We start from the raw sequence: 25,716 nt of genomic DNA, 5'->3' as shown, positions 1-25,716 counted from the left end.
AAATCTTTGTTGCTTGATATTATGAGATAGATAATCAAATATCTGTTGTTGAAAACTGTATAGCAGATCCCGAGAAAAAAGTTTATAACAACAAAATCAGAAACTAGAGTATTAAAGAGAGTAAGAATGCAATCGATTGCGAGAATTAATAGCAGAAAAGAATAAATATCAATTTGGATTTGGATGCGACACAAGAAGAGATTATGCATTTTAAAGTTTTGCTTCTTCGTTTTAGGTTTTACTTCTCAATTTTAAGTTTTGGCTAATGAAATGTTTGGGGTGTGAAAATGAAAGTGCTGGACTGGGGGTGTGAAAAGGAAATTTTGCGGAGTTGTGAAAAAAAGATAAAGAGCTATTGGGCTGAATTATAATAAATGTTTCCCTCTTGGTGCTTTTTGGCTATATATACCCCCTATAAAACAAGTCTTGTTATATACACTTCCGCATAAATATTTTTTGGCCCTACTACATGCATGGACCTTAAGTCGTCGCACCCCGAGCCTATACCCAAGGTTGGCCTTGCTTGCAGTACCAACACTTCTAATGCAACATGATTGAAATAGTGCTAGGACTAAACGTCCTCGACACGATTGTCTATTTAGCTGAAATTTCTTGTCAAAAAATGACACTTGTCTACCATTGTCTATATAGGGTTTTAGCCCCACTTTAGAGTCAAAGTAGTGAGTTTGATTGTATTTTAGTTTAGTTTTGTAAAGGACCCGGTAAAAAGTCATGAAAGGTAAACAAAAAGGGGAAATAACCTTAAAACCATGGAAATCCACCAAAAACATAGAATTTTGTGATCGTAGTATGTTTTTCTACAAGTTTATCAAAAAGAAGAAGGTGAAAGAAGAGGAGGAGGAGGAGGAGGTGACAATGATGAGATATCTAAGAAATATTAAAGTGTTGAGTTTTTTTTTTTGATTTGATCCTCCGATTTATAATTTTGTTTTTGGTCATCTGATTTATAACTAAACTAAATTTTTGCCACGGCAACATGTGGCATGTTGGTCTCTACTTGTCACATCAGCTTGTTTCAAACAAAAAATGATACACAACCAAAACTTGCTAATTTACATGGATGAGCTACATATTTAAGTTATTATATTTTAATATTTTATCATTTATTGTTAATAAAAGCGAAAATAGGAAGATTTAGAGCCCGTTTGTTATAGCTTTTTTTTTTTAGAAAAAATCACTTTTTTGAAGAAAATAATCACTTTTCAAAATATTGCATCCGTTTGTTACAAATTTTTAAAAAAAATCAGAATTTAAAAACAACTTCAAATGAGAAGTTGTTGAGAGCAGCTTCTCAAAAAATTTATTTTTTTAGAGGAGAGAGAAAATATGGATATAAAATTGAACTAATTTTGTAACAAAAAATCGCTTTTATATAACTGTAGTCAAACAAACTAAATTATTTTTTTTTAAAAGTGATTTTTTATTACGGTAAACAAACGCAAAATAGATTCTGATTTTTCATAAAATCTCTAAAAAATAATCTCTAAATTATTTTATGTCAAAATCACTTTTATTTTAATCCGTAACAAACGGGCCCTTAGTTTTGACGTTATTATAATATAATAATTATAATATATAATAATAAAATAATAGGAGATAGATAGAAGGGAACACGGGGAGAAATGAAGGAGTATCACAAGATAGGTTTGTGGTATGAGATTGAGACTGAATATATATATATATATAAAAGAGAGATTCGTTGTGTGGAGGGGAGGATAGTAAAGATGATGAACATCTATGGCAGTTCGGGAATTGTAATCATCGCTGTTGTTGTTGTTGTTGTTGTACTTCTTCTTCTTGTACTTTTGAAGAAGAAGCGTGTTAACAGATTCTTCTTCTTCTTCTCCGATTCAACAACAACAACATCCTCTTTCGTCTCCGATTCTACCAATTTAAACCCATCTAGGTACGTACCTATTTCTTCCTTCTTCAATTTCATTTTACTTCATAGGTCATATATTTTGTGAAATTTAGGGCTTACAATAGTTTCACTGGAATATGGAGAATAAGGACTTTACTTTAGGAATAGGAGGAGACAACCTTGTATATCATTCATGTCCATATAACAGTTTTACAATCAAATTCAGTCTCTATTTGCATCATGTTTATATTATTATACTTGTCTTTTGCTACTGTCATCAATTGCAGAACCTCGGAGATTGTGACAAATGAAGATTTGAAGTTTTTAATGATGATTTTGGATGGAAATCTAAATGAGAATGCTAAATGGGAGAATGTCATTGATAAAAGAAACGATCATCTATGCTACAATGCCAAATCCTGCAAACCTAAGGTTACTGATTTTATCCTTCAACTGGGGTATAGACATTATTATAATTTATCTTGGCTACTCTTGGAATGTATTGCTCATAGCTTTTTTGTGTCTGAATAATTTAACCATACCAAGCTTGAATTGTTATATGATGAGTGAAACATCCCCATGTTTTCCCTTTTTCTAACTTGCACAATGTGCTGGGAGGCCTAGTCACTGACATAAATGCAGAGTCAAACCATCCTCTGGCACACTTTGTTCACTATTCAGCATATTCATTATAGTTCACTAGCAATCTATTTTGTCCAAGTTAAGGAAAAATATAAATTTTATTTGACAATTGAACACAGACACAAATGCATGACACACTATATGCATGCATGCATGCGCTCACGTGCATACACAGTGCATGCGCATATGTGTATTATGCGCCATCTGAGCAGCATTTAGTTGAGAGGAGTTAATATCAAATATTTTCGTATTATTGTATGATCAAAGACTATCTCTTTTCACATATTCACTTGATACACCTCCTAAAATACAAGTTTAGGGACAAAGGATGAATAGAGGAAGAACAAAAATTTGAATGAACTATGCTGGATACCTTTAATATCATTCTTGAAATGTTAACTATGTTTATGATCTGTTTATATTTTAATTCAAATTTATTGAAATTTATTTATAAATTAAATGGAAGATATTTTTTGTTGGTGGTGTAAGGGTTGTGTCCTTTAGGTGTTGAGCTATTGTTGAGGCTGTGTGTCTAAGAGGTGTTTGTGTCTCAGCTGTATTTGGTGCATGGCCAAGATGATTAGAAACAATATTTTAACTGGACACCCGGTTAAGAGTGTTTGACACATCATACGAGTTCCAAACATGTTTATTCAAAAAAGAGAAGTGCCCATGCTTGATAGGTTGATTGTCTCTTTCCTACACAAGTCAATTTTTCTTATAATTAGTTATATGTTTTAGGAGTTTAAATTTAATTCTTTGGTGTCCTTCAAGCATGTAATTTTAAATTTGAATTTGGCAGCTTCTAATTTAATATCTTCTAATTTTATTGTTGTTTCTCCCTGGATGTTGCAGAATGGCCCCTTGAGATATTTGAGTGTGACCGTGTTCAATAATATTTCGGCTGAGATGCTAAGAAACTTCTACATGGACAATGACTACAGAAAACAATGGGATAAGACAGTGGTTGAGCACAATCAACTGCAGGTGGACAAATCTGATGGTTCTGAAGTTGGTCGTACAGTTAAAAAGTTCCCTCTTTTGAAACCTAGAGAATACGTGCTAACTTGGAAATTGTGGGAGGGGAAGGATAAAACATTTTACTGTTATATAAAGGTAATACATCCGATTATGGGGTTGCATTGATATAAATAATTGCTTTTTACAACCTTTTAGTGTTAATGCACATGTTATGCCTCATGTGTTCGCGACTGCTTTCTCATATGGATGTTGTTATGGGCTCCATATCCCCGCCCTCTTTCTCTTCCCCTGCACTTTTTGTCCTGTCATTGAACAAGAAGAATTTTCCTAGAAATATATTGATCAAGAAATTAGAGATTAGAACTTGGAAGACACTGTTGTTTGCATGTATCACTATCCACTAGTATATCACTATTATCACCAGTCACCATATTCTCAAATATTTGCACATCAAAACCGTTCTGACTTCTCATTCTGTACATATTTTGGATAGAAGCTCTTAGTCTTTGCATGACATTCATGCCTACCTTTTTTTCAAGCAATGATTGCTTGATTAATTTTTTTCTTTTCATCTTTGGTGAAACCTTGTTAGGAATGTGAACATACTTTGGCTCCACGGCAGAATAAATATGTACGGGTTGAGTTTTTCAGATCTGGCTGGCGAATAAGACAAGGTAGCTTGTTTGACTTGTTTCAGTTTTTCCGTGAATTTTTTATGGGAATATCTATGATATAAATGTTATCTTTTTCTATCCTCATAAAAATGGTGAAGATCTCTTGACTCTATTTGTCATTTCTTCATGAAATTCAAACTAAAATTAATAACATGTCATGACAACTTAATTGTATTTCCGTGCATTTTTATGGAGGTTAATGCATTCTTGTGCTTCCTTTTTATTTATATTTCGTTGTTTGTCAACAATTAGTGAATGATTTCTACCTATGACATGACTGTTTTGTGACTGGCGATTATTATAGTACCTGGTAGAAATGCCTGTGAGATCACAATGTTTCATCAAGAAGATGCTGGTTTGAATGTGGAGATGGCAAAACTGGCATTTTCCAAAGGCATATGGAGCTTTGTATGCAAGATGGATAATGCGCTCAGAAGATACTCTGCTGCAAGCTGGCATTTATCCAGTTCAGTTAACAGTTCAGTCAATTTAATGCAAAAGGTCAGTGCTATTAGTTAGTTTCACATATCAACATTTAATGTATTTTCTGGTTTCAACCTTCCAATTTTCCCATGCTGATGCCTTGTAAATTATAATTACGGGAGTGTTGCTTGAGGCAGATTTGCTCAAGACTTCAAAATAAAATGCTAAAGATGGCTAGTTATAACACCGTTACGTCGTTTACCAATAAACCAACTTTTAAATTTTAATTACTTCCTGTCTACGTTATACATCATGCATTTAACTTGTATTTTGTTCTGAGAGATGTACCGATCTCTTTCATTTCAAGTGCAAAGAATCCGCATTCTTTCATTTAACTTAAATTAGTTTTCTTAAAATAAATAGCCTACCCTATGGAAATTTTTCATTGAGTAGAATATTTTAGTTTCCTGCAACTGTGTTCTTTGGGAACAATCCATTGATTAATTGATTTAATTTTTATCATCTTTTGTGTGTATCATTCTTGGTAAAAGTTGTGACTGTTGTTCTCTCAAAATAGAACCAGCCTAATTGCGATATGTAGCTTAACGACACATCCGATATAACTAACAAACAATCCCTTGTGTATAGGTACCGGCTTGCTTGGAATCTAGTACTAGCTACGCATCTTCATCTCATCCTACTATCATTCATGATCAAACTACTCACGAATCTCAAGTGCGTGTGATATCAAGAAGGCCATCCAAGAAGTTGTTAGCCAATAGTGTGCTGCTTGTAGGGGGTGCAATATGTCTGTCACGTGGTCACTCTAGCCTAGGTGCTAAAGTTGCAATGGGATACATATTGACGAAATTTAGTCAACGTAAAACAAATTCAAACCAAACAAAACAAAGCTGAGTGATAAAGTAAAACATTTGTTGCAAAGTGTAAGATATTTATAAATGTAACAACTTTTATAGAATGTGAAATTTTAACTAATTTTGTACGATTTATGTATACGTGGGTATGTAATTAGTAATAGATTTACTTGTATTCTAAAGTGTCCAGCTCAACGTGACTCAAAAATTTGGTTCAACTCGAAACTTAAGTTCACTAAAAATATTGTTTGGTTGAAACTTGGAATTGATTTAAGCTTGTGAATAGTTTTATATTTTGAGTGTTAGTCATGTATAATTTATGACATGGCATTTCTTTAGATATTGTCTGACATAATATGTTGTTTGCCTTTACATGCGACTTATCAAACAATATGGATGTAAGTTAGTTTTTAGATGACATTTGTTTCATTTCAAAATGACATACTCAACATCTTTCTTCTTACTTTCAAGTCAATTTTATTTCATATAAACTAAAATTAATATATCGTTTAGAAAACACACACATATATGTATATAAACACACTTTCGGGTATAGAGTAACCATCTTGTTAGTTTATCCCACTTATTATAAGGTGAATAAGTGGGGTGTCTGGGGTTCGAACCCTGGCCCCTGCATATAATAATGCATTGTCCTACCAACTGAGCTATGGGTATGAATTATTTTAACAAATATTAAAATAATTTAAAATATATAAATAATTATTTAAGGTTTGGATGAGACGGTGTAGCTTTAATCCTTAACCTTAATAATTAGGTTCAACTCTAGAATCATTAAAACTCTTGAGAAAGAGTTTGTTGTCTAGATTAACTTGAGAGATCTATGCAGTAGCACGAAGAAGATATTAGTTAGTTTTACAACCAAAAAATTCATAAGAAAAGATGGTTTTAATATGTTTTTTTCCTTTACTTTATGTTTCAACAAAACAACACCCCATTTTTCTCTTCATCTCTCTCTTATTATCACATCATCACATCACTATCTTTTTCTCTCTTTTTTTTTTTTTTATCTTAGTTTAAAGGTGTATACACCTTTTTTTTTTATGGAGTAAAATAAATGTATTTAATCATGCAAATATTATAATTTAAAATATATAAATGTATTTTATGGATTAGTTTCAAGTTGAACAAATTATAGAAGAATAAAAAAAAAAATTGTAAACATGAGGGTACAGTGTACAAGTAGTTCCGCAAAAGAGTGGGAGCCTTACGCCAAATACCTGTTTTTCCTTTTCCCTCCTAATTTTAGCCAAAAAACTACTTGTTGCCAACCAACCAACCAATGTTTCTTTTGTTTTGTTTTGTTTCATTCAATGTAATGCTGTTGTATTAAACTTGTTGTTGTTGTATTCATTGTGTTGGATCATCAATACACAAATCAAAACGCGCACTTCCATAATTGATTTGTGCTGCGTTTTGGCATCATCGACGAAGAAGATGCACCTCAACCACAACCTCTCGTGGTTGTGGATTATTGTTTTGATCTCAACCGCCTCAGTACAATGCAAAACCTCCTCCCAAGATGGTTGGTGATGATTGATGAATGCTTTTCTACCTTTCCTCCTCATCTTATCATTTATTTTCATGTTTGTTAATGTTTTAATGTTTCAAATCATATCTCAACAGTTTCAGCCCTTAATGTAATGTACACCAGCTTGAATTCTCCTTCTCAACTCTCTGGCTGGAAATCAAGCGGAGGTGATCCTTGTGGTGAAAATTGGGAAGGAATCAAATGCTCTGGCTCATCTGTCACAGAAATGTAATAATTACATTATCATTATTTTTCGCTGTTATTAATTATTGAATATTAATTGATTGTGTCATCATTTTGAACAGAAATTTATCTGATTTGGGACTTAGTGGATCATTGGGCTACCAGTTATCACAGTTAACATCTGTTACCGACTTGTGAGGACCATATACTCAAATACAAACCTCCTTTCTTTTTCATTTCTCATTTTTCATTAACAATCCCACAACATTACTTAAATGTCATGCATTCATTTTTCATAGTGCAGTGATTTGAGCAACAACAATTTCAAGGGTGACATACCGTATCAACTCCCTCCAAATGCTCGTAACGTGTAAGTAACGTTAATTAACGGGCTCTTCATGCTCTTGTTTAGGAGTTTTTGTGAATTTCAGACTATTTTCTCTTTGGCATGAAAATTTACATATAAATTATTCAATATGATTTGAAGTTTTCAAAAGTTTAAATATCAGTTTTATATTGTTATTCATCATTGTTTGCTTACATTCTTAATCAACCATGTTTGGATTTATCACCTTTATTTTTGAGCAAGATCAAATATCTAATCTGCTATAAACAAAATTTCTTCTATAGGTAATGTTATTACATTTGATTGGCTTCATATGTTTGTCACTAATAATTCTGTTTTCTGGTTATACAGAGATCTTTCTAAGAATGCGTTCACTGGAAACATACCTTACTCCATTGGTCAGATGAAAGAACTAACTTCTCTGTAAGAAAAGTTCATTTCTACTTTTTTTTTTTTTTCTTTTCCAAAAACTTTCTCGGAACTTTTCTTTTAATTTCTCAATATATTATGTGCGCAGAAATCTTGCACATAATAAGCTCAATAACCAGCTGGGGGATATGTTTACGAGCCTCACTAAACTCAAACAATTGTAAGTGTAACCATACTTGTGGTACGGAATTAATATCATGATCTGTACTTCCCTGTATTGCTGATTTTGATATATGCTACTTTTATTTTATATACTATATGAAAATGGTCCTTCTTTGTATTTAGGTATGTATATGTATTTGGAACATCAGTTATAAGCTTTCCTCTTTCTTATTTGGTTTCTTAGTATCATCATACATTAAATTTCTATTGACTGTTAATCATTACAATATAGGGATGTATCATTCAATTCACTGTCAGGAGAACTGCCTCAGAGTTTGAAATCAGCAACAAGCCTCAAGAAGATGTAAGAAATGAATTACTATCACTGTTAAGGAACACAAACACACACCCTAGTTGACAACTGCACTGATAACTTCTATTTGTCTTTGTACAGACATCTGCAAAACAATCAATTATCTGGTTCAATAAATGTCCTTGCCTACCCTCCACTTGACGATGTGTAAGTTTATCTTTACCCACCTTATAATGACTTTCCATCCCACCCATCCCCTCCTTTATGAAATGTTCAAGTACCTCCATATATTTTGACTTGATGATGAGTCAATTTAAATTTTCAAAATGCGAATAGCAATGCATGGTGAGTTGGATTTGCTTATCCTAGGGGCTGAGCATTAACAATTTAATCACTATTATGATTTTTGACAGGAATGTTGAGAACAACAAATTTACTGGTTGGATTCCTGAGGAGTTAAAGGATATAAATAGTTTGCAGTAAGTATTATGTTACACTTATTTTTTTGAAGGATACTGTACTTGGGTTGTATCTCTAAATTTTTGTTGTTAATTACAAAGAACTGGAGGAAACTCTTGGAAAACTGGGCCAGCACCACCTCCTCCTCCCGGTACACCTCCTATCAAGCACCATTCCGAGGAAAAGGAAGGAAAATCATCAAATTCTCTTGTTACTGGATTGATTATAGCTGGTATTGCTTTTGGTGCGCTGGTCGTAATCATACTCGTTGCTGCTCTTTTTAAAAGAAAGACACCGTATGGTTCTTCACGTTTTATTGATGAAGAGAGGCGTAGCCAGCACAGATCCTTTACACCCCTTGCATCTCAGGAGTTGACTAAAGATATAGGTGCTAATGACACAGAATACAAAGGTGGCTTTTTTTCATTCACAAATTTCATAATACTTTCTGTTTTATTCCCGACTTTATGTGATTCATATTTTCCATGTTGTGCTAAAAAATTTCTATATTTATAACAAGGAATATGATCCTCTATAGGACTCTAAAATTTTGAAGTTGCAGAATGCAATTTAAAATCTTGATCTTTATTGTAAAATATAACCGTGGTGTAAAAGGGTAGTCTTGTCGCAATTATTAGATTTGGATTCTTTGCAGCAACTACACCATGCAGCTCAGTGCAGAGCCATCACATCTGTGTTTATAATTTCTCTCTCAGGTCTAATGGCTTCACAACAAGCTACACCGTGTCGCTGCTGCAGAGAATCAATCCATACAAAGAGTGGTTGCTATGTGACTAGACGTCATGAGTTCGAGTTGTTGAATTAGCATCTTTCAAATGTAGAGTAAATACAACTACACTAGAACCACAATGGATCCAACCCTTGTTTGGACACCACTATGTAGATTGCCTAAAGATAAAAATCTATTTTTAGAATTGGACAGATCTTAAATCTTTGGAATAGTTGATCATTGACAAGCTTTTGGTGTTTGTTTATAAAAGAAATTATTACCTCTGTATATAGGTTTTAAAGTCAATTTGGCACATTTTGACAATGGCCAATATGGAGTTGACATTATCATATAACTGTTTTCTGATGTTATATTGGTGACAGGATTTAAGGCAATGGATTCGACTTCAATTGACATAATGGCTTTACAAAAAAATCCATCAGTTAGTGTTAGGTCATCAGTCTCTGATTGTGTCCAAAACTTTAATGACAATGAGTTTGCAAATCGTCTAAATTCCAGAAAAAGCGCATCGATCCGCTGTACTGCTTTTTCATTGGGGGAGTTGCAAACTGGTACTGCTAACTTTGCTTCAGGCCGACTTCTTGGTGAAGGATCCATTGGACCTGTTTATCGTGCCAAATATGCTGATGGAAAGGTACTTTCTGTTATATAAACTAGTCATGGATACACTAGTATTAGTATATGCATATGCATGTCCATGACATATTCGTAAGATGTCCATGACATATGCAAATATGATACCTGTGTTCATGTCTGAATTGTGTTAAAAAATGTCTAAACTAAAATTTAACTCTTATTGGGTTAGGCTGCAGTTAAATTAAAAACGTAAAATTAATTACTTCTGAACTGAGGGAAAACCTAAACCATATATATACTTTTTAAAAAAAAATCAGGTACTGGCTGTAAAAAAATTAAACCCTTCACTTATTGATGAGGGTTCTCCTGAGGAATTCACTCAGATTCTATCAAGCATGTGCAAACTTCGTCATCCAAATATTGCCGAGCTTGTTGGCTATTGTTCAGAACAGGGGCACATGTTGGTATATGAGTATTTCAGAAATGGTTCTCTGCACGACTTTTTACACTTATCAGATGACTTCAGCAAACCACTAACTTGGAACACCAGAGTCAGAATCGCATTGGGCACTGCTCGGGCTGTTGAGTTAGTCTTCTACATCTAGCATATAGTACTTGAATTTTGATATAACTTTTATGACATTATGCATAACCTATTCATGCATGTGAATTTGCATCTATTTTATTAATGCAAGTACCATAACAGTGGTCTACGTAGCAGTGTTACATGCAACATTCTTCCTAAATAGTACTACATTCCTCTTTTAGGGCGTTTCCATTGAAATTCTGACAATACGTCTTTTTGCTTATTACAATCAAGGTTTTAATTTACTTTATTGCATTTAAATATTATTAAAACCATTTTTTATGGTCACAATCTATATATTCAGGTACCTACATGAAGCTTGTTCTCCACCTGTACTTCACAAGAATATCAAATCCGCCAATATTTTGCTTGACACAGATTTGAATCCCCGTCTCTCAGACTATGGTTTGGCATCCTTCCACCAGGTTTTTCTTGTTTCTGTCTCCTAGACTTTGGAATTCTGACATGTTCTTTTTAAAATTCTTAAAAAGGAGAAGCATAAATATGTAAAACAGTTTGTTTTCTGCCAATTATATTGCATGCATATTTTTTAATTGAAAGAAAAAAGTGCCTTAAACTGTATTAGGTGATACATTCCTCAATGGAAATTTGAACTCTGTCCCTTTGGGTAATTTACACAGTCAAAAGTTCCCTTAATTAGCTCATCTAACATACTCATGCTCATCAATAAGCTTTGTGACATCATAAAAATCAATAGTAATGATTGTATTGTTCTCATGCACGCAGCGTACTAGCCAAAATCTTGGGGCAGGATATAATGCACCCGAATGCACAAAACCATCAGCCTATACCCTGAAGAGCGATGTATACAGTTTTGGGGTAGTGATGCTCGAACTTTTTACAGGTCGAATGCCTCTAGACAGGTAAAGTGCTTTGCTTACATACATATATTCTCTTCTCTCTTTCTATGCAAAATACTATTCTATTCCATGTGTTGATGTTTGAGATTAATTCTGGTTCCTTATCTGTCTTTCTTTCTTCAGTTCAAAGCCAAAATCAGAGCAAAACCTCGTTCGTTGGGCTACGCCACAGCTTCGTGACATAAACGCTGTGGAAAAGATGGTAGACCCTGCATTGCGGGGACTTTACCCTCCTAAATCACTCTTTCGATTTGCTGACATCGTCGCCCTTTGTGTTCAGGTGACTTACATTATAAATTCATTATATTTGTTACTCCATTACAAGTCTGTGTGTATATGTACTAATATAGCTGATATGCTTTTTTCTATTAGTCTGAGCCCGAATTTCGGCCATCTGCATCAGAGGTGGTTCAGGCATTGGTGCGATTAGTTCAACGTTCAAGTTTGAAAATGAGAGAGGATCTTGGTGCATGTGGCCGGACAGATGATTATGATGATTGAGTTGAATGAAGCAAAATGAAAACATCTTTGCCATCCACCAAAGTAGAATTTTCAGTTATTTTCCATTATTTGTTTCAATGTTTTTTATTCTATTCTTTCAAAGTAGTCATAGGTTGTCCGAGAGATGTTTGTGCAAGATCATTAAGACTTTTTTGGGGGGACACTAGGGAGATAATTGTTGAGGTTTGTGAAAATAAAAAAAACCATTGTACAGTGTACACCAAAAAAAGTTCAATTTTATGTGACACTGAGACTATGTCAGCAAAAAGATTGTTAATAAAGTATAAGCAACCATTTTGACACAAGAAAACAAACATCCACTCAGCAAAATATGTAATTTCCATATTTATTATAGATTATTCATTCTATCTAGCAGTAGATCAAAGTTTAAGTGTAAGTTGTTTTTCTTTTTTTTTCTTCATTCAAAAGTTTAAAAGAAGGATCAATAACTGAGAATACAAAACCATCAAATATGTTTCTCCATTTTTCACAATTTTTTGGTTTGTTTTAGATCTCATACCTTTATCAAGTATTAGATTAGATATTATATAACATGATATAGGGTTTATAGTATGCATCGGTTGTAAATGCAAGTTTTGGTCTCATGCTGAGTTTGAATGTGCTAATGATGGATAAAAATGTGTACCCACATTTTTTTAGAACAATAAACGATATTCATTCATTCAAATTGATAGAGTACATCGATACAATACAAATCCAAAGTCGCTAAAAACAAAAAGGATGAATCTGCGAACAAACTCACATCATCCATGTTAATAGCATAAAACGGCAAAGTACTTATGCCCACAAATATGATTATATTTAAGTCTATGGAATACTTATGTTTCCCGCAAAAGTCAAAAGTCATTGATCGGATCTGCACTTGCTCAAAGCTAATCTTTCAACCTGAATCAAATAAACACCGTACTAAGACGGAAAATCATAAACACACCGCACAAAGACGGAAAATCAAAACAAACAGAGTCACGACGAAATCACAAAAACAAACGAAAGAAAACTAAAAATATGTGGAAAGCACTTATTTGATTAGGATATTAGGAAAAACAACTCGGAGGAGTGATTTTGGGTAAAAATTAACCCTAAATCACCCCTCTTCGATAGACAGAGAAGAAAGGGCTGACGGCTGGAGTTTGAAAAGGAGAGAAGAGAAGAGAGAGAAAAATTTGTTTTCTTATGTGTACCCACATTTGCAAGCACATAAAATACACATCGGACGCGGTGCAAGTATTTCAAAGGACTTTTGCATATAATTTTTATTTTATTTTATAGAAATACAATAATAATGATGGTGTATTTAAGGTACCTATGAGTGTTCTTCATTTTGTAATATCAACATTATATATCAACTAAAAATCAACAGATTCACACGGATCATTTACTACTACTAGTTATTAGGTAAGATTTGAGAAATTATAAGTTTTTAATATCTTTCCTTCAAAAAAAAAAAAAAATTAATATCTTTTAATTAGTAAATTTTTTATATTCTATAAATCAATAACTTTTATGCTTATTTATGCTTTGAACATCAACGCTAGAGTCTCCCATGTTTTTTTTTAATGAAAAATTTCATTGCAAATCATTCAAAATAGCTTCCAAAATACAAGGGGGAATATGGTTCATATCAAGAATCAAGATAACTAGGTAAAAATATGGTTATATATTTGTTAAGTGGAAAACAATGTTAATTTCCCGTCTAACAAATTTAACTGAAAAGTTAGATCTAATATAAAGGATTTCTCTACACTCATAAAAAGAGAACCATTCACCTTTGAGCTATTAATAGAAATAAGTAATAACCACTACTTCTTTATCAAGTTAAAAAATGACAATATTTAATTTAAACAGACCAAATTAATAACCACTACTTCAGAATCAAGTGGAACACTATTTTTAAACCGACTAATAGACCAAATTAGCCTTTTTTTTAGAAAGGTCAGATCTCCAATCTATTTAAACAAAGTCTGACTCTGTCTGGCCTCTTGCCACCCCTATGTCTTTCCCCTTTGCATCTTCTTACTCAAACCATTAAAAAATTGAATACCAAAATGACGATTCACTCAACGATCAACTCTTTCAGGTTACATCTATCAGCTTTTTAAAATTATAAATCCATGGCACAAGTGAGAATGAGTATGCACCATAAATTCTAGGAAAAGAAACTTTCTGTCCAATTGATGATTTGAGTGTCCACCTTATCTATATGACCCCTTTGAAAGATTTAATACCAACAATATTGTTTTTTTTTTTAATAAAAACAATAGCTTTCATGAAAATCAGGCACCCCAAATATTGACTGAGATCGCATGTGCCATGGAAATGGAAAACTTCACTTATGTGTCTCTTATGAACACGAGTTGTGTTTCTGGAGAATGGAATAGAAAACGAAAACTTGGAAGATTTTTTTTTGTTTGACAATTTTGCAATTTAAACTGAACAGAAAACGAAAAATAAATATGAAAATCAATCAGAGCCTAACAAGCCCAAAATTATTAAACAAAAATTTAAAACATGAAGAAAATCTAACCTACTCAAATATGCAAAGGTGTAATGTATGGGAGGTATAACTTACAGTTCAGTTAACTCACTCTAGAAAACATACGATATATGAAACTCATTCTTTTATGCAAAACCACCTCTTTTGGAAACCCCCAATGACCCTATGATTTTAATGGCATCACAGCACTGCCTTGTTTGAAAAACTACGAAGATAAAGCAAGCATGATCCCGACTTTCATTACCCGATGCATAGCCGGCTGATGTGATCAACAGTCTTGCCACTAACTGGTTTGCGTTGAAGAGGCAGTCACTAAAATGCCTTCACCGGGTTTAAATACATTACTGGTGGGAACATCAGAGGGTAACTTATCTCTGTTGGCAGCAATAACTTCGTTATTGTTGTCGTCCAAGCGGACAACCAGAGAAAAGTTTTTTGACACTTGCTTGATGAAATCACCAGTACTGTCAGAAGAACTCCTATGCTCACTCCCCCCAACTAATCCAGTAGGCATTATGCTACTTTGCTGCCTTGCCTTTCGTTCTTGCATGGCCTTCTGCCGATCTTCATAGAAATCAAAATCATCCAGGATAGACGTATCAGTTTCATAGTTTTTAAAAATGGTTAACATTTCAATCCCTTGTTGCAATTTCACCTGAAACGTTTAATATTCAGAAATAAAGGAATAATTAGCTGCATGTAAATAATTATAATTATTTTACAATCCATTTACAAGAGAATTACAAGTGAAATCAGGTGACAAGTGTAAAGCTATGTAGTCAAAAAAGGATAGCGGGAAATCAGGTGACCAGTGTAAAGCTATGTAGTCAAAGATGGATAGCGGCCGATCCCCAAAGTATGATAGGAGTATAGCAGGCAGCGGTATGGGTGCTACATCGAGTTCAAGGAATTGTACAAGAAATTTATACTCCGGTCCTTAATATAAGAAAAATTTCAAAAAAAGTTTTGGTCCTATTTATAAGCAAATGTCACAACTTTTAAGGGTAGTTATTGCTTAAAAGACTTTTTTTACCCCTCATTTAATGTTTGTCTTTTTAATATTAGTTGATGTATTTAATGTTTCACAATATTCTATAAGGGTATATTTGTAAAAATGTTTAAAAAGTTACAACAATTAATGCTGACATTGGTTTTGATGTTTTTTGGTTTTTCTTCTTATATTAAGGACCGGAGGGAGTATATCATAGTACCATACACATATAAAGCTGAAAAATAGAATACACAAAATTGAAGACATTAATAAAGTAGTCAAAGTTAATTATCACCAATATTCAAACACAACATAAAGCAAAGAATTTTTAGGATTAAAAGACCAAAAGGTCCAAAAAATAAAGGTGGTGACTATAAGTTGAGGACATATTCCGAATTTTTACTGGAGCGACACTGTTCACTACAGCCCCTACCAAAAAACAAAATGCAACCAGGTTTCGAGGTGTAATGTCTAGCCGATAACATACTTTAAAAGACAGGAAATAAATAGATATTAGGTTCGGGTTGTTATTATAAGTTTAAGGCCAAATACCTCTCTGGGTCCTTTAAGTTTCACGTTTGTAACAGATAGGTCCTTTAAGTTTCAAAGGTTACAGATAGGTCCTTTAAGTTTCTAAGGTTTCAGATAGGTCCTTTAAGTTTCGAGTTTGTTTCATATAGGTCCTTTCTATCAACCTTCGTTAAGGACCTATCTGAAACCTTAGAAACTTAAAGGACCTATCTGTAACCTTTGAAACTTAAAGGACCTATCTGTTACAAACGTGAAACTTAAAGGACTCAGGGAGGTATTTAGCCTAAGTTTAACAAAGATTCTGAAGACAATAAGCAATATAAAAGGATCCACAGATTCCTACCTCCTGAGTATCTCGACTGTTGGTAACGGGCTTGTTATCATTATTTTCAAGAACAATGTGACGAAACTGACTGTTCGGAACATCTTTTATTATGTGCCACTTCACAGGAAACTGCCCACTCCACTTATCTTGCTGCCAGAAGTCCACGCTCTTGTCAAAATTGACAGGTCCAACCATTTCAGCTACTCCGCAGAACTGAGCACTAGCATTTACCTGGAAATAGTTGTAACATTAGGTCATTGCAGATTACCTACCCAATGAGCACTAGCACTAGCATTCACCTACCCAATTAAATCAGTGCTAAAGCAATATGTGATAAATATTAGGTTACTTGACAGCATCTGTTCTCATAAACACATTTAACCCTTGTTGGAAAAATCCCTGTCATGTATATTTCTGTTGATGCCATAAATCCCTGTCCTGCATTTAGTCCAAAAATACACCATTTACTTCAAAATTCCTATCAATGATTTGGCTTATAGCTTCCCTTGGTCTCTCTCGACCTCTAACTGTTGGACTATCCTCTATTTGATCAACATTTCTTGAAAGTGTTTCTACAAGACTTTATGCATGCTCAAACTACCTAAGATGAGACCCCAGTATATTTTCTACAATGGGGGCTACCCTAGTATTCTCTCTAACGATCTTATTTCTAATTCTATCTTGTCTCATGTGACCACTCATCTAGCATAATATTCTCATCTCTATATACTAGGCTTGTTTTCTGTCTTTCAACCACCCAACATTTAGTTTTATACAAAATTGTAGTTGAACAAAATATTCTGAACCAAGGTTTGTTACAGGAAACAGATACCTATTTACAGCTATTATAGGACGATGAATACGGTAGTGCAACATTTGTGTTTACACAAAGATACAGAAATTAGATTACCGAGAAAAAGAGAAAAATTCGGCAGGCATCTTGTTTCTCCTTTGCTTGGCAATATGCAGCATCTAACTTCCTGTTTCCATTTGGTGTACTAGCCCAGACACCATATTTAATGCTCTTATGAACGTTATCTTCGCTATAAGATTTGATGACAAAAAACTTGGCATCCTTGAAATCAGTGGCAAAATCTGGCCGGTTGAGTGATTCATCTTGGAACTTGGCAGTAGATACATTACTTTTACTACCATCAATAGCGTTATTTTCAGAGGATATATGATTTTTCAGCTTTGAAGCCCTTGGTCCTCGGTTTTGCTCACTGAGGATATCAAGAGTACCATTACATCTGCAAAAAGAAGAAGTTTCCCTGCCGTGCCGTCTGCTATTTTCAAGAGAAAGGAAGCTCCTATCATTAGCACTAAGGCCAGAAATGGCCGACCCTCCAAAGCTAGAACCGGGGTTAGAGAGATAGCCTCTACCATAAGGGTTTGAACCGGATCCAAACCCATACAAAGATCGCTGTTGATGAGAAGCCTGCAAAGAAGGGTATAGTCCACACTGTCAAACCCATAATTTTGTTTTCTGACTAGTTCTGCAGTTTCACACTGTTAGATGGATATGTTCTACAGTTTCACACTGCTGGATGGATATTATTACACTATATAAAACATGGATATAAACAATGGCTCATGTAGAACCGCAATTTTAGAAATTTCTTCTGAAAATGGTAATATAACTTTTTTGGGACTTTGGACTCGAGATGCACTAAGAAAGAGATAGGAGAACAAACTTTTTCCAATTAATTGATCAAGACAAAAATGACCAATTTTTTTTTGCATTGCAAGTCAAACTACTTTCCAACAGATAAAAAAGAAAAACCAATTGCTTTAAAACTCTTGCCAGGGCGGGGGGCAGGTAAGGAGTGAAAACTGAATAATTTAATTCAAGTTATGAATAATGTACAAGCACTAATCTGTCGATATATGCTATTCTAATCTATGTGTTATTATTTTTTACTATTTTGTTTATCCAAAAAGCTTGTATAGCAATCTCTCTTTTGACAATGAAACTCAGCAGTGTCGGAACAAGAGATAAACGTTGTTGTTCACTTTTGGGTTTATCTCTTACATTAATATAGTTCAAAACTTAATTAATAGAAAAATATAACATATTGCATGATATGCACAAGTAATAGAACAAACCATTCCAGCACTCAGCCCAAATGACCTGACAGAGCCAATTGGCTGTTGAGGAACAGAAGGAGATAGAGGCATAAAAGACCTCTGCCTTTCTGAAGGTTTGGAGGAATCCGACCAGAGTCCACCAGATCTTGATCCATCAAATCCTTGTTGAGATTCATGAAAGCTGAAGGAACCAGGGGCTACAGGAAAGCTTCCTCTAGCAAAAGATCCAACGGAAGGATAGCTTGCTCTTGGTCCAAAAAAATTACTTTCAACTTGCTGGTCAATGCCTAGCAGGTTAGTAAGCTCTGGCTGAGAAACTGGAGTCGGTGAATTAAGATATGGTAAGTTTGGAGGAGGAACCAGATGGTTGTAATAAGGTGGGGTGTATGGAAATTGCTGAGGGGAGTATAACTGTGCGTCTCCCCCTACAGAAGGCAAAGGCGAGGTAACCGGGGAATATGGTCCATATGGCATTTGTGGGTTGAAGCCATATCCAGAATGGAAAACAAGGGATTGATTTTCATTGTAGACACCCTAATATAAAAGTTGGAAAAAAAAATGAAGTTAGCCTTACAAACAGAAACTATACATAAAAATAAGATATGCCAAATTCTCACAGGAGATCCAATTTCGATTCCCCCATTATTGACATATGAAGGATACTCATCCCATTCGCCATTGCCATTGTCAAAACCTGAAATCAGTTTCACAAAAGATTAAAAAGCTAGCAATAGCAACCCCACACAACCATTGCACAAATTAAGATATGCCTGATTTTAAGAGAAACACCTAAAGACAATTGATATTGTAATTGTCAATATTGACTTTGTAATTTAAAGATTCTCTGGCAATAATATGTAGTTTTAATGAATGGGGAAAAAAACAAGCATCAACAATAACAGGATAAAAGGATCCTAAAGCATGTAACAAAATTAGGTGCATAAAAAGAAGAAAAACAAACTTCTGGGCATAAATATTTGTTTGAACTCACTTTTTGGCAAACTCAAATTGATAATAAAAATACAAACTTCATTATCTCCAAAATGAATTAAAATTTAGCAATATTAAACTTTAAGAATTATATATAAAAATGAGGAGGGATTGAATTACACAAGTGTTGCACCGTCCAATAATGTTTTACTAGGTAAATATATTACAAAATTTATTGTTGGATTTAAAGTTTATATCATACAGATCATCTCTATAAATAGGGGTAAAAAGCATCATCTTTGAAAACAACCCAGATACTTCTAATCCATGATGATCGTGTTCCATGTTTTATTTTTTTGGAGATTTTTGGGGCATTTGAATGACCTGAGTTGGGCTTATATTGTTGCATGTTGTCACCTCATTGCTTTCGGTCCATTTGTTTGGTTCATAAACCCATGCCTAATCTTCATAAATTTTCTACTCTTATGTCCAATTGTCTTTCCTTGTTACAGTCGATCCTAAAAGGGACGTTGTTACTTTCCCTCCTTTAACAAGTTTGTTGTTACTGCTCTTCAATATGTTGTTCAAGTCTGTTCCTTTTGTGATATTGATTGGGCATAAATATCAACCTCAAATACTTTGCTTGTTCCTTGATGGTTGAAGAAACAAACTTTGGTGGCCAGATCTAGTGTAGAGGAGAAGTAAGAAAGTTTAGCAGCTACTGTAGCATAAATTCTTTGGGTTCAATCTCTATAGAGATTCAGGTTCCTTTCTCCCTACTCCTATCATTTATTTTGACAATCAACACATAGTTGCTTTGAGTTACGGTCCTGTTTTGCATATTTGAACAAAACATGTGGAGTTGGATATCTTCTTTTTTTGTGAGAAGGTGCCGAATCATTATCTTGTTGTCTCTTATACCAGCTCAAGATCATCTCGTTGACATCCCAACCAAACTCCAATCTAAGATTAGGTTTTGCAATCTTCATGACAAACTTGGTGTTCTGCAGTTCTGATTGCAGTGATCCTGATTTTTTAGGATATGATAGAGTATTGCATATAGCTGTTTTCTGTGTTTCTAGTATCTTCCATTGGTGTCTCTGCTATGTGTATTACATTAAAATGTTCTCTGTTGTTTTCTGTCACTTGTATTGTTATGCGTGTCTCCTGGTAATACTAGAGTATTCTAAGTTACTTCAATTATAAGACTGTTAAATAACAACCAGATCTACAGTTATCATCGGTTTATTAGAAGCTTGCATCATGTATAAATACAGTTTGTGGTCTCTCAATATAAAGGAAACATGTAAGTTAAGTTCTGATTATATTTTCAGTTTGACTCTTTTCCCTCAAATCTGAAATTCAATCACAATTGCCGAACTTCCTAGGGTGGTCTATTGCGCATAACAGTAGAGAGAATGAAAATTCCTTCAAAAAATTAAGACTTACAGAAATGAAGAAATAAAGACTAACCTCCATAGTAGAAAGCCTGGGCCTGGGGTGCATACACATTGGGAGGGTACAGAGGTTGATCTGCACCTGAACCAAAAGATCCTGACTGACTTGTGATATCCCGTGAATGACCTATAGTTGTTGTACCCTGGGAAGAGTTAGAAAATTTTGAACTCTCAGGTATTGATGGATGAAGCCCGAAAAAGATGACAAACACATGCAGATAGATAAATGATAGCAATGTATCTATCTTTGCACACACACACACACACACACACATATTGTGTGTGTGTTTGTGTGTGTGTGTGTGTGTGTGTGTGTGTGTGTGTGTGTGTGTGTGTGTGTAGAGAGAGAGGATGTGTAAGTTTTGACATAGATATACCTTTCAACCATTTTTTTAATGTATATGTACGTTACTTAGAAAATGAGTGAATATCTACTCTTAAAATTATGTGCCTTAGAATGTTTAAATTAGCTGTTCGAAATATGAAAATATATTGAAAATGTTCAAGAGTGTTCATATTTTCTACTCCATTGTGTCATCTTCTAGAAATATTTAAAGTCTCTCCTTCGTTGTGTCATCTCTGACGTGTTCAAATTCTCTTCCCCGCCATGTGATCTCTTATGGTTTCCAATGTCCACTGTAGAGTTCCATTGTTTCTGATGTTTTCTCCATTCCACATCCACCACCACCGCAACGACTGAGCCTTATCCCAGTAGATGGGCTCGGCTACTTGGATAGCACCATAATGCTCTATCATATATTGTATATCTTTATCCAAATCATCGACTTTCAGGTTTATCTTGATAGTTTCGCTTATAGTTTTTATTGCCCTCCCCAGCCTCCGATTGGCTACTATCTATCTGATCTTCTCTCCTTACTACAGAATCTACCCGTCTCCTCCACACAAACACCCAAGGCGACATTCAACCAACTTTTCTACACTATATCTCTGATACTATCACTCTTAATCCTTATCTTGTCTAGTATTTTCGCACACAGCACAGCGTTCTCATCTTGGCTACACTGATCATACTCTCATGATGACATTTTGCTGCCCAACGGTCCTTCCCATACAACATCGTTGATCTTACAGTTGTATGATTAAATTTTCTCTACAACTTGAGTGGTACTACTCGAGTCTTGAATATAAGCAAAAAAGAAGTCATTTTTGTTTGTCCAAAATATAAGAAAAACCTAACTCATGTCACTCAATTAAATGTTATTGTTCTCAAAATACCATTTAATTGAACAAGTTTCTAGACAAAATAAAATAAAAAGCAAGGGTAATTTAGAAAATGCAATTTTTTTTTATTAATCAACAAAATTAAATGAGCTTAATTAATATTCTTACTGTGTGTGTAGTTAGTTAGTTTTGGTTATAACTAAGACCAGAGGGATTAAATTTTATCACCCAAGACCCTCAAGCCATTCATCCATCTTGCTTGAATTTGATGGTTTATATCTCTATCTATTTCTCCATCATTTTGTATAAGGAAGGTCATGGTTTAGCTCAATAAAGATAATTGAAATGAACCGAACTAATCCGGAAATTGGTTCTGATGAACCCTAACCAAACTAGTTTAACTTTAAATATGTTCCAAAATGAACTAAATTGTGTTCTTGGTTGAATGCACTGGTTTTTAATATTTCGAACTGAATATGTTTGACTTTAAGAACCAAACTCAGTTTTAATTTCAAGAAGTGACTTCGTTAGGTAAACTAAATTGATTCTTGAGCTTTTCACGTAATGGTTTTCACAGCATTCAAATACCTTCAAGTTTCAACAAGCACTCAAAAATACCATGAAGTTTCAACAAGCACTCAAAAATACCATCAAGTTTCAACAAGAACTCAAAAATATCCTCCGCGCGCAATTGCGGAGACTAAGCCCTTCAAGGTAACTGAGATTCATTTATGAGGTTGATCTTTTCCAACAAATATTTTTCCATACGCGCCGGTCAGAGATCGAACCCTGGACCAAATGGTTAAGGGACTCAAGTATCTACCACTTGTGCCACACTTTCCATTAAAATTTGATGTGTTCTCATTTTTGTAATCCTATTAATAAAGAGGAGGAATACATTGACTCCAAGAGTAACTCTTTGTAGTTACTCCAAATCTTAACCTTTAATTTAAATATCAATTAATGGATATGATTATCACCGCTAATCCCTACTGTAATTTTTTTTTCCTTTTCTTCTACTTCTTACTAAACAATACATGAGACTCCATTAGTGAGAGTATAGTCTCAAAGAACCTGAGTGTATGACTGTGAGTGTCTCGTATGCTTTAATCTCTGAACAATTGATGTTCAATATGCTTATGCCCTCTCAATTTTGCATTGATTCACCTTTCATCACTAACTAAACGCATGCGTAACACGAATGTGGATTTGCTCCATTTATCTACCCTCCATTTACTGTCCATTTATGAGTGTGTGTGTGAGAGAGAGAGAGAGAGAGAGAGAAAGAGGCGTAATAGATTAGTGAGACCCATTTTAACAAGTAGACTCCACTAATGGGACCACAGATCTTCCACTTGTGTCTATCTCTCTTATAAAATTGTATTTTTAACAAGCTTAAATTTAGTAAGCTTTAGCTTGAAGAAAGGTGTTAGAAGACTTGAAAAAATGATTAATATCTTGATAATATGTTAGAGTATCTTAAGTTACCTCATAGAGTAAGACAATTGGTTTCCTTTTTAGAGTACCTCTTAATATTAGTCTCCATATAACTTTATTAATTTCATTATATTTCACAATTTAATTAGAGTATTGTATTGTATAGTAGATTAAGGGTTAAATAAGTTTTTGATCCCTATAAAAAATCTCAAAATTCATTTGTAGTCCCTCTAAACTTTTTCAACAAGCTATGGTTCCCCAAATGTTTTCCATCATGACTTTTGGTCCTTGCTTTTAAGTAAACTACTGATGTGTATTCTTGAAATTGAAATTTTGAATTCTTTTTTGCAGTCATGTTTATTACACTATATAAATCTTTTGTACTTAATTTTTTTTAACAAGAGATGAATTAAATATGAATTTTCAATTTTGTAAATTGTAACGCTTAAATATTCATATTTTATTAAAAAATTCTAAATTTTTGTGAGAAATTGTTAAAATATCTTAAACATCTCTAAAACAATCCATTAAAAATTGTAAGAGGTACACATGAATCGACTAAAAAACAGAGACCAAAAGTGTGTTATCAAATCTATTCATAATTCAAATTCTTGTAAGGTGAACCCTATCAGTAAAAAAAGTTAGTTAGGGATTAACTTACCACAATCTGATCCTTCATGTTATCTGGTTGAGTTGATATATCTCCTGCATCACAGTGACTCGTATGGTTTTAAAGATACAAATACAAATTATTGACCAACAAAGCTAATTTGAAGACAGATTAAAAACTGCATACACATAAATCACACGTATGGTTCTAACTTATATCAGATCAACACCGCCGATTATTGTCTTAATTAGATCCAAGATTAAATCAAGTAATTCGAAAAAACAAGTGCAATCTAACAAGAAATTATTGAATTGAATCAGATCAAGATTCAAAAGAATTTGAATTACGTACCTGTGGTGGGACGATCAAGAGGAGGCTGTGATGGTGGTTGGGTTGCCGCCATGAAACTGAAATTGTAATTGAATCTGAATAGTTTCAAAGATCTTCTTCTAAGCACTCACTCGTATCCCATTCATTCACATCGATTCTTTATAGAATCAGAGTTTCAACAATTTGACATACACCAATTCTTTATAGAAAAATAAAAACAAACAATTTCATGATGCGTAAACGGTTTTTTTATGTTTTTTTTTTATTTTATACAAAAAAAAAACAACTTAATTTTAGATAAATAGTTTTGTTTTCTATCTTGTTTTCACTTATTTCTGTTCTTTTCTTTATTTTGTATATTGATTTACAATTATGAAATTTAAAATTCATGTGAAAACACGAGTGAAAAATTATAAATTAAAAGACAAAATTATTAGCTGAAATTAAATTAAAAATATCACCTAAATTGATCGAAGGTAACCTTCATATTGAGAACTTATCTCTGGCCCATTTACAAAATAATTCATCATCATCACCCCTATATATTAAAAAAAAAACTCTAAAATTATTTTTGTATCAAACTCGTCTGTCAATAGACGATGATACTCAATATGAATCATCCTTTTGGCATCATCAAATTTGAGAAGATTGTTTAATTGTCTTTTCAAAGTCAGAAAGTATGTCACCATTGTGACCTTAAATAAATATGGTTTGCAACTGTTTGTGCAACTTATCTCTGGCCCATTTACAAAATAATTCATCATCATCACCCCTATATATTAAAAAAAAAACTCTAAAATTATTTTTGTATCAAACTCGTCTGTCAATAGACGATGATACTCAATATGAATCATCCTTTTGGCATCATCAAATTTGAGAAGATTGTTTAATTGTCTTTTCAAAGTCAGAAAGTATGTCACCATTGTGACCTTAAATAAATATGGTTTGCAACTGTTTGTGCTAAGAACGATTACCTTGTCGACAATATGTTGGGGGTCAAGATATGAGAGTATAGTAATTATAAGATTAAGAGTGATTCTCATTATGGTTTTTAAAACTACCCTTAAATATCGGGTGATGGTGCCCCATTTTTGCTAGTTGAATTGTGACCACCTTTCTTGGAAAATCATCAAATGCTCTCCCTTGACTCTTATTTGATTCTAACAT

The 25,716-nt window shown here is 33.7% G+C and overlaps 3 protein-coding genes across 6 annotated transcripts; 2 read left to right on the top strand and 1 right to left on the bottom strand.

The window, feature by feature from the left end:
• The first annotated feature begins 1,653 nt into the window (after positions 1-1,653).
• Positions 1,654-5,735, top strand: LOC146925647 (uncharacterized). Its single transcript, XM_085706801.1, has 6 exons — positions 1,654-1,927; positions 2,170-2,314; positions 3,380-3,640; positions 4,098-4,179; positions 4,484-4,680; positions 5,251-5,735. Exons 1-6 carry the CDS (start codon positions 1,746-1,748, stop codon positions 5,515-5,517), a joined length of 1,134 nt encoding a protein of 377 aa, XP_085562927.1. The 5' UTR covers positions 1,654-1,745; the 3' UTR covers positions 5,518-5,735.
• Positions 5,736-6,793: 1,058 nt separating this feature from the next.
• On the top strand, positions 6,794-12,525 carry LOC146925646 (protein STRUBBELIG-RECEPTOR FAMILY 5-like). Of its 3 annotated transcripts, none has more exons than XM_085706797.1 (16): positions 6,794-7,020; positions 7,122-7,254; positions 7,332-7,403; positions 7,514-7,579; positions 7,907-7,978; positions 8,073-8,144; positions 8,379-8,450; positions 8,541-8,606; positions 8,813-8,878; positions 8,960-9,270; positions 9,972-10,243; positions 10,503-10,771; positions 11,076-11,196; positions 11,519-11,655; positions 11,776-11,932; positions 12,025-12,525. In XM_085706797.1, exons 1-16 carry the CDS (start codon positions 6,933-6,935, stop codon positions 12,151-12,153), a joined length of 2,103 nt encoding a protein of 700 aa, XP_085562923.1. In that variant the 5' UTR covers positions 6,794-6,932; the 3' UTR covers positions 12,154-12,525. The 3 variants fall into 3 exon arrangements, with proteins under 3 accessions (XP_085562923.1, XP_085562921.1, XP_085562924.1); XM_085706795.1 differs by having other exon boundaries at positions 6,801-7,020; positions 8,960-9,246; XM_085706798.1 differs by lacking the exons at positions 6,794-7,020; positions 7,122-7,254 and having other exon boundaries at positions 7,326-7,403; positions 7,509-7,579.
• Positions 12,526-14,604: 2,079 nt separating this feature from the next.
• On the bottom strand, positions 14,605-24,725 carry ECT5 (evolutionarily conserved C-terminal region 5). Of its 2 annotated transcripts, none has more exons than XM_085706799.1 (8): positions 24,571-24,725; positions 24,271-24,314; positions 21,007-21,133; positions 19,221-19,297; positions 18,622-19,137; positions 17,426-17,953; positions 16,534-16,746; positions 14,605-15,323 (listed from the first exon to the last, which is right to left on the bottom strand). In XM_085706799.1, the coding sequence occupies exons 1-8, from the start codon at positions 24,620-24,622 to the stop codon at positions 14,952-14,954; spliced, it is 1,929 nt and encodes a 642-aa protein (XP_085562925.1). In that variant the 5' UTR covers positions 24,623-24,725; the 3' UTR covers positions 14,605-14,951. The 2 variants fall into 2 exon arrangements, with proteins under 2 accessions (XP_085562925.1, XP_085562926.1); XM_085706800.1 differs by having other exon boundaries at positions 21,007-21,117.
• Between the last annotated feature and the right edge of the window lie 991 nt (positions 24,726-25,716).

The sequence above is a fragment of the Medicago sativa genome, chromosome 4 (genome assembly GCF_051527215.1).
Source record: "Medicago sativa cultivar Bolivia chromosome 4, Bolivia_mono, whole genome shotgun sequence".
NCBI lineage: Eukaryota > Viridiplantae > Streptophyta > Magnoliopsida > Fabales > Fabaceae > Medicago > Medicago sativa.
Note: the sequence above shows the minus strand (reverse complement) of the source record. Positions and strands in the feature narration are given on the sequence as shown.

Bases quoted from the DNA above. Each gene is read 5' to 3' on its own strand.
- LOC146925646 (XM_085706797.1), top strand. From the start codon at position 6,933: ATGCACCTCAACCACAACCTCTCGTGGTTGTGGATTATTGTTTTGATC. The intron at 8,145-8,378 runs GTAAGTGTAACC...ATTACAATATAG, and splicing joins CTCACTAAACTCAAACAATT to GGATGTATCATTCAATTCAC. The intron at 11,197-11,518 runs GTTTTTCTTGTT...TCATGCACGCAG, and splicing joins GTTTGGCATCCTTCCACCAG to CGTACTAGCCAAAATCTTGG.
- ECT5 (XM_085706799.1), bottom strand. From the start codon at position 24,622: ATGGCGGCAACCCAACCACCATCACAGCCTCCTCTTGATCGTCCCACC. The intron at 19,298-21,006 runs GTTAGTCTTTAT...AACTGATTTCAG, and splicing joins CCAGGCTTTCTACTATGGAG to GTTTTGACAATGGCAATGGC. The intron at 19,138-19,220 runs GTGAGAATTTGG...CTTTTATATTAG, and splicing joins GAATCGAAATTGGATCTCCT to GGTGTCTACAATGAAAATCA.
- LOC146925647 (XM_085706801.1), top strand. From the start codon at position 1,746: ATGATGAACATCTATGGCAGTTCGGGAATTGTAATCATCGCTGTTGTT. The intron at 3,641-4,097 runs GTAATACATCCG...AAACCTTGTTAG, and splicing joins CATTTTACTGTTATATAAAG to GAATGTGAACATACTTTGGC. The intron at 4,681-5,250 runs GTCAGTGCTATT...CCTTGTGTATAG, and splicing joins CAGTCAATTTAATGCAAAAG to GTACCGGCTTGCTTGGAATC.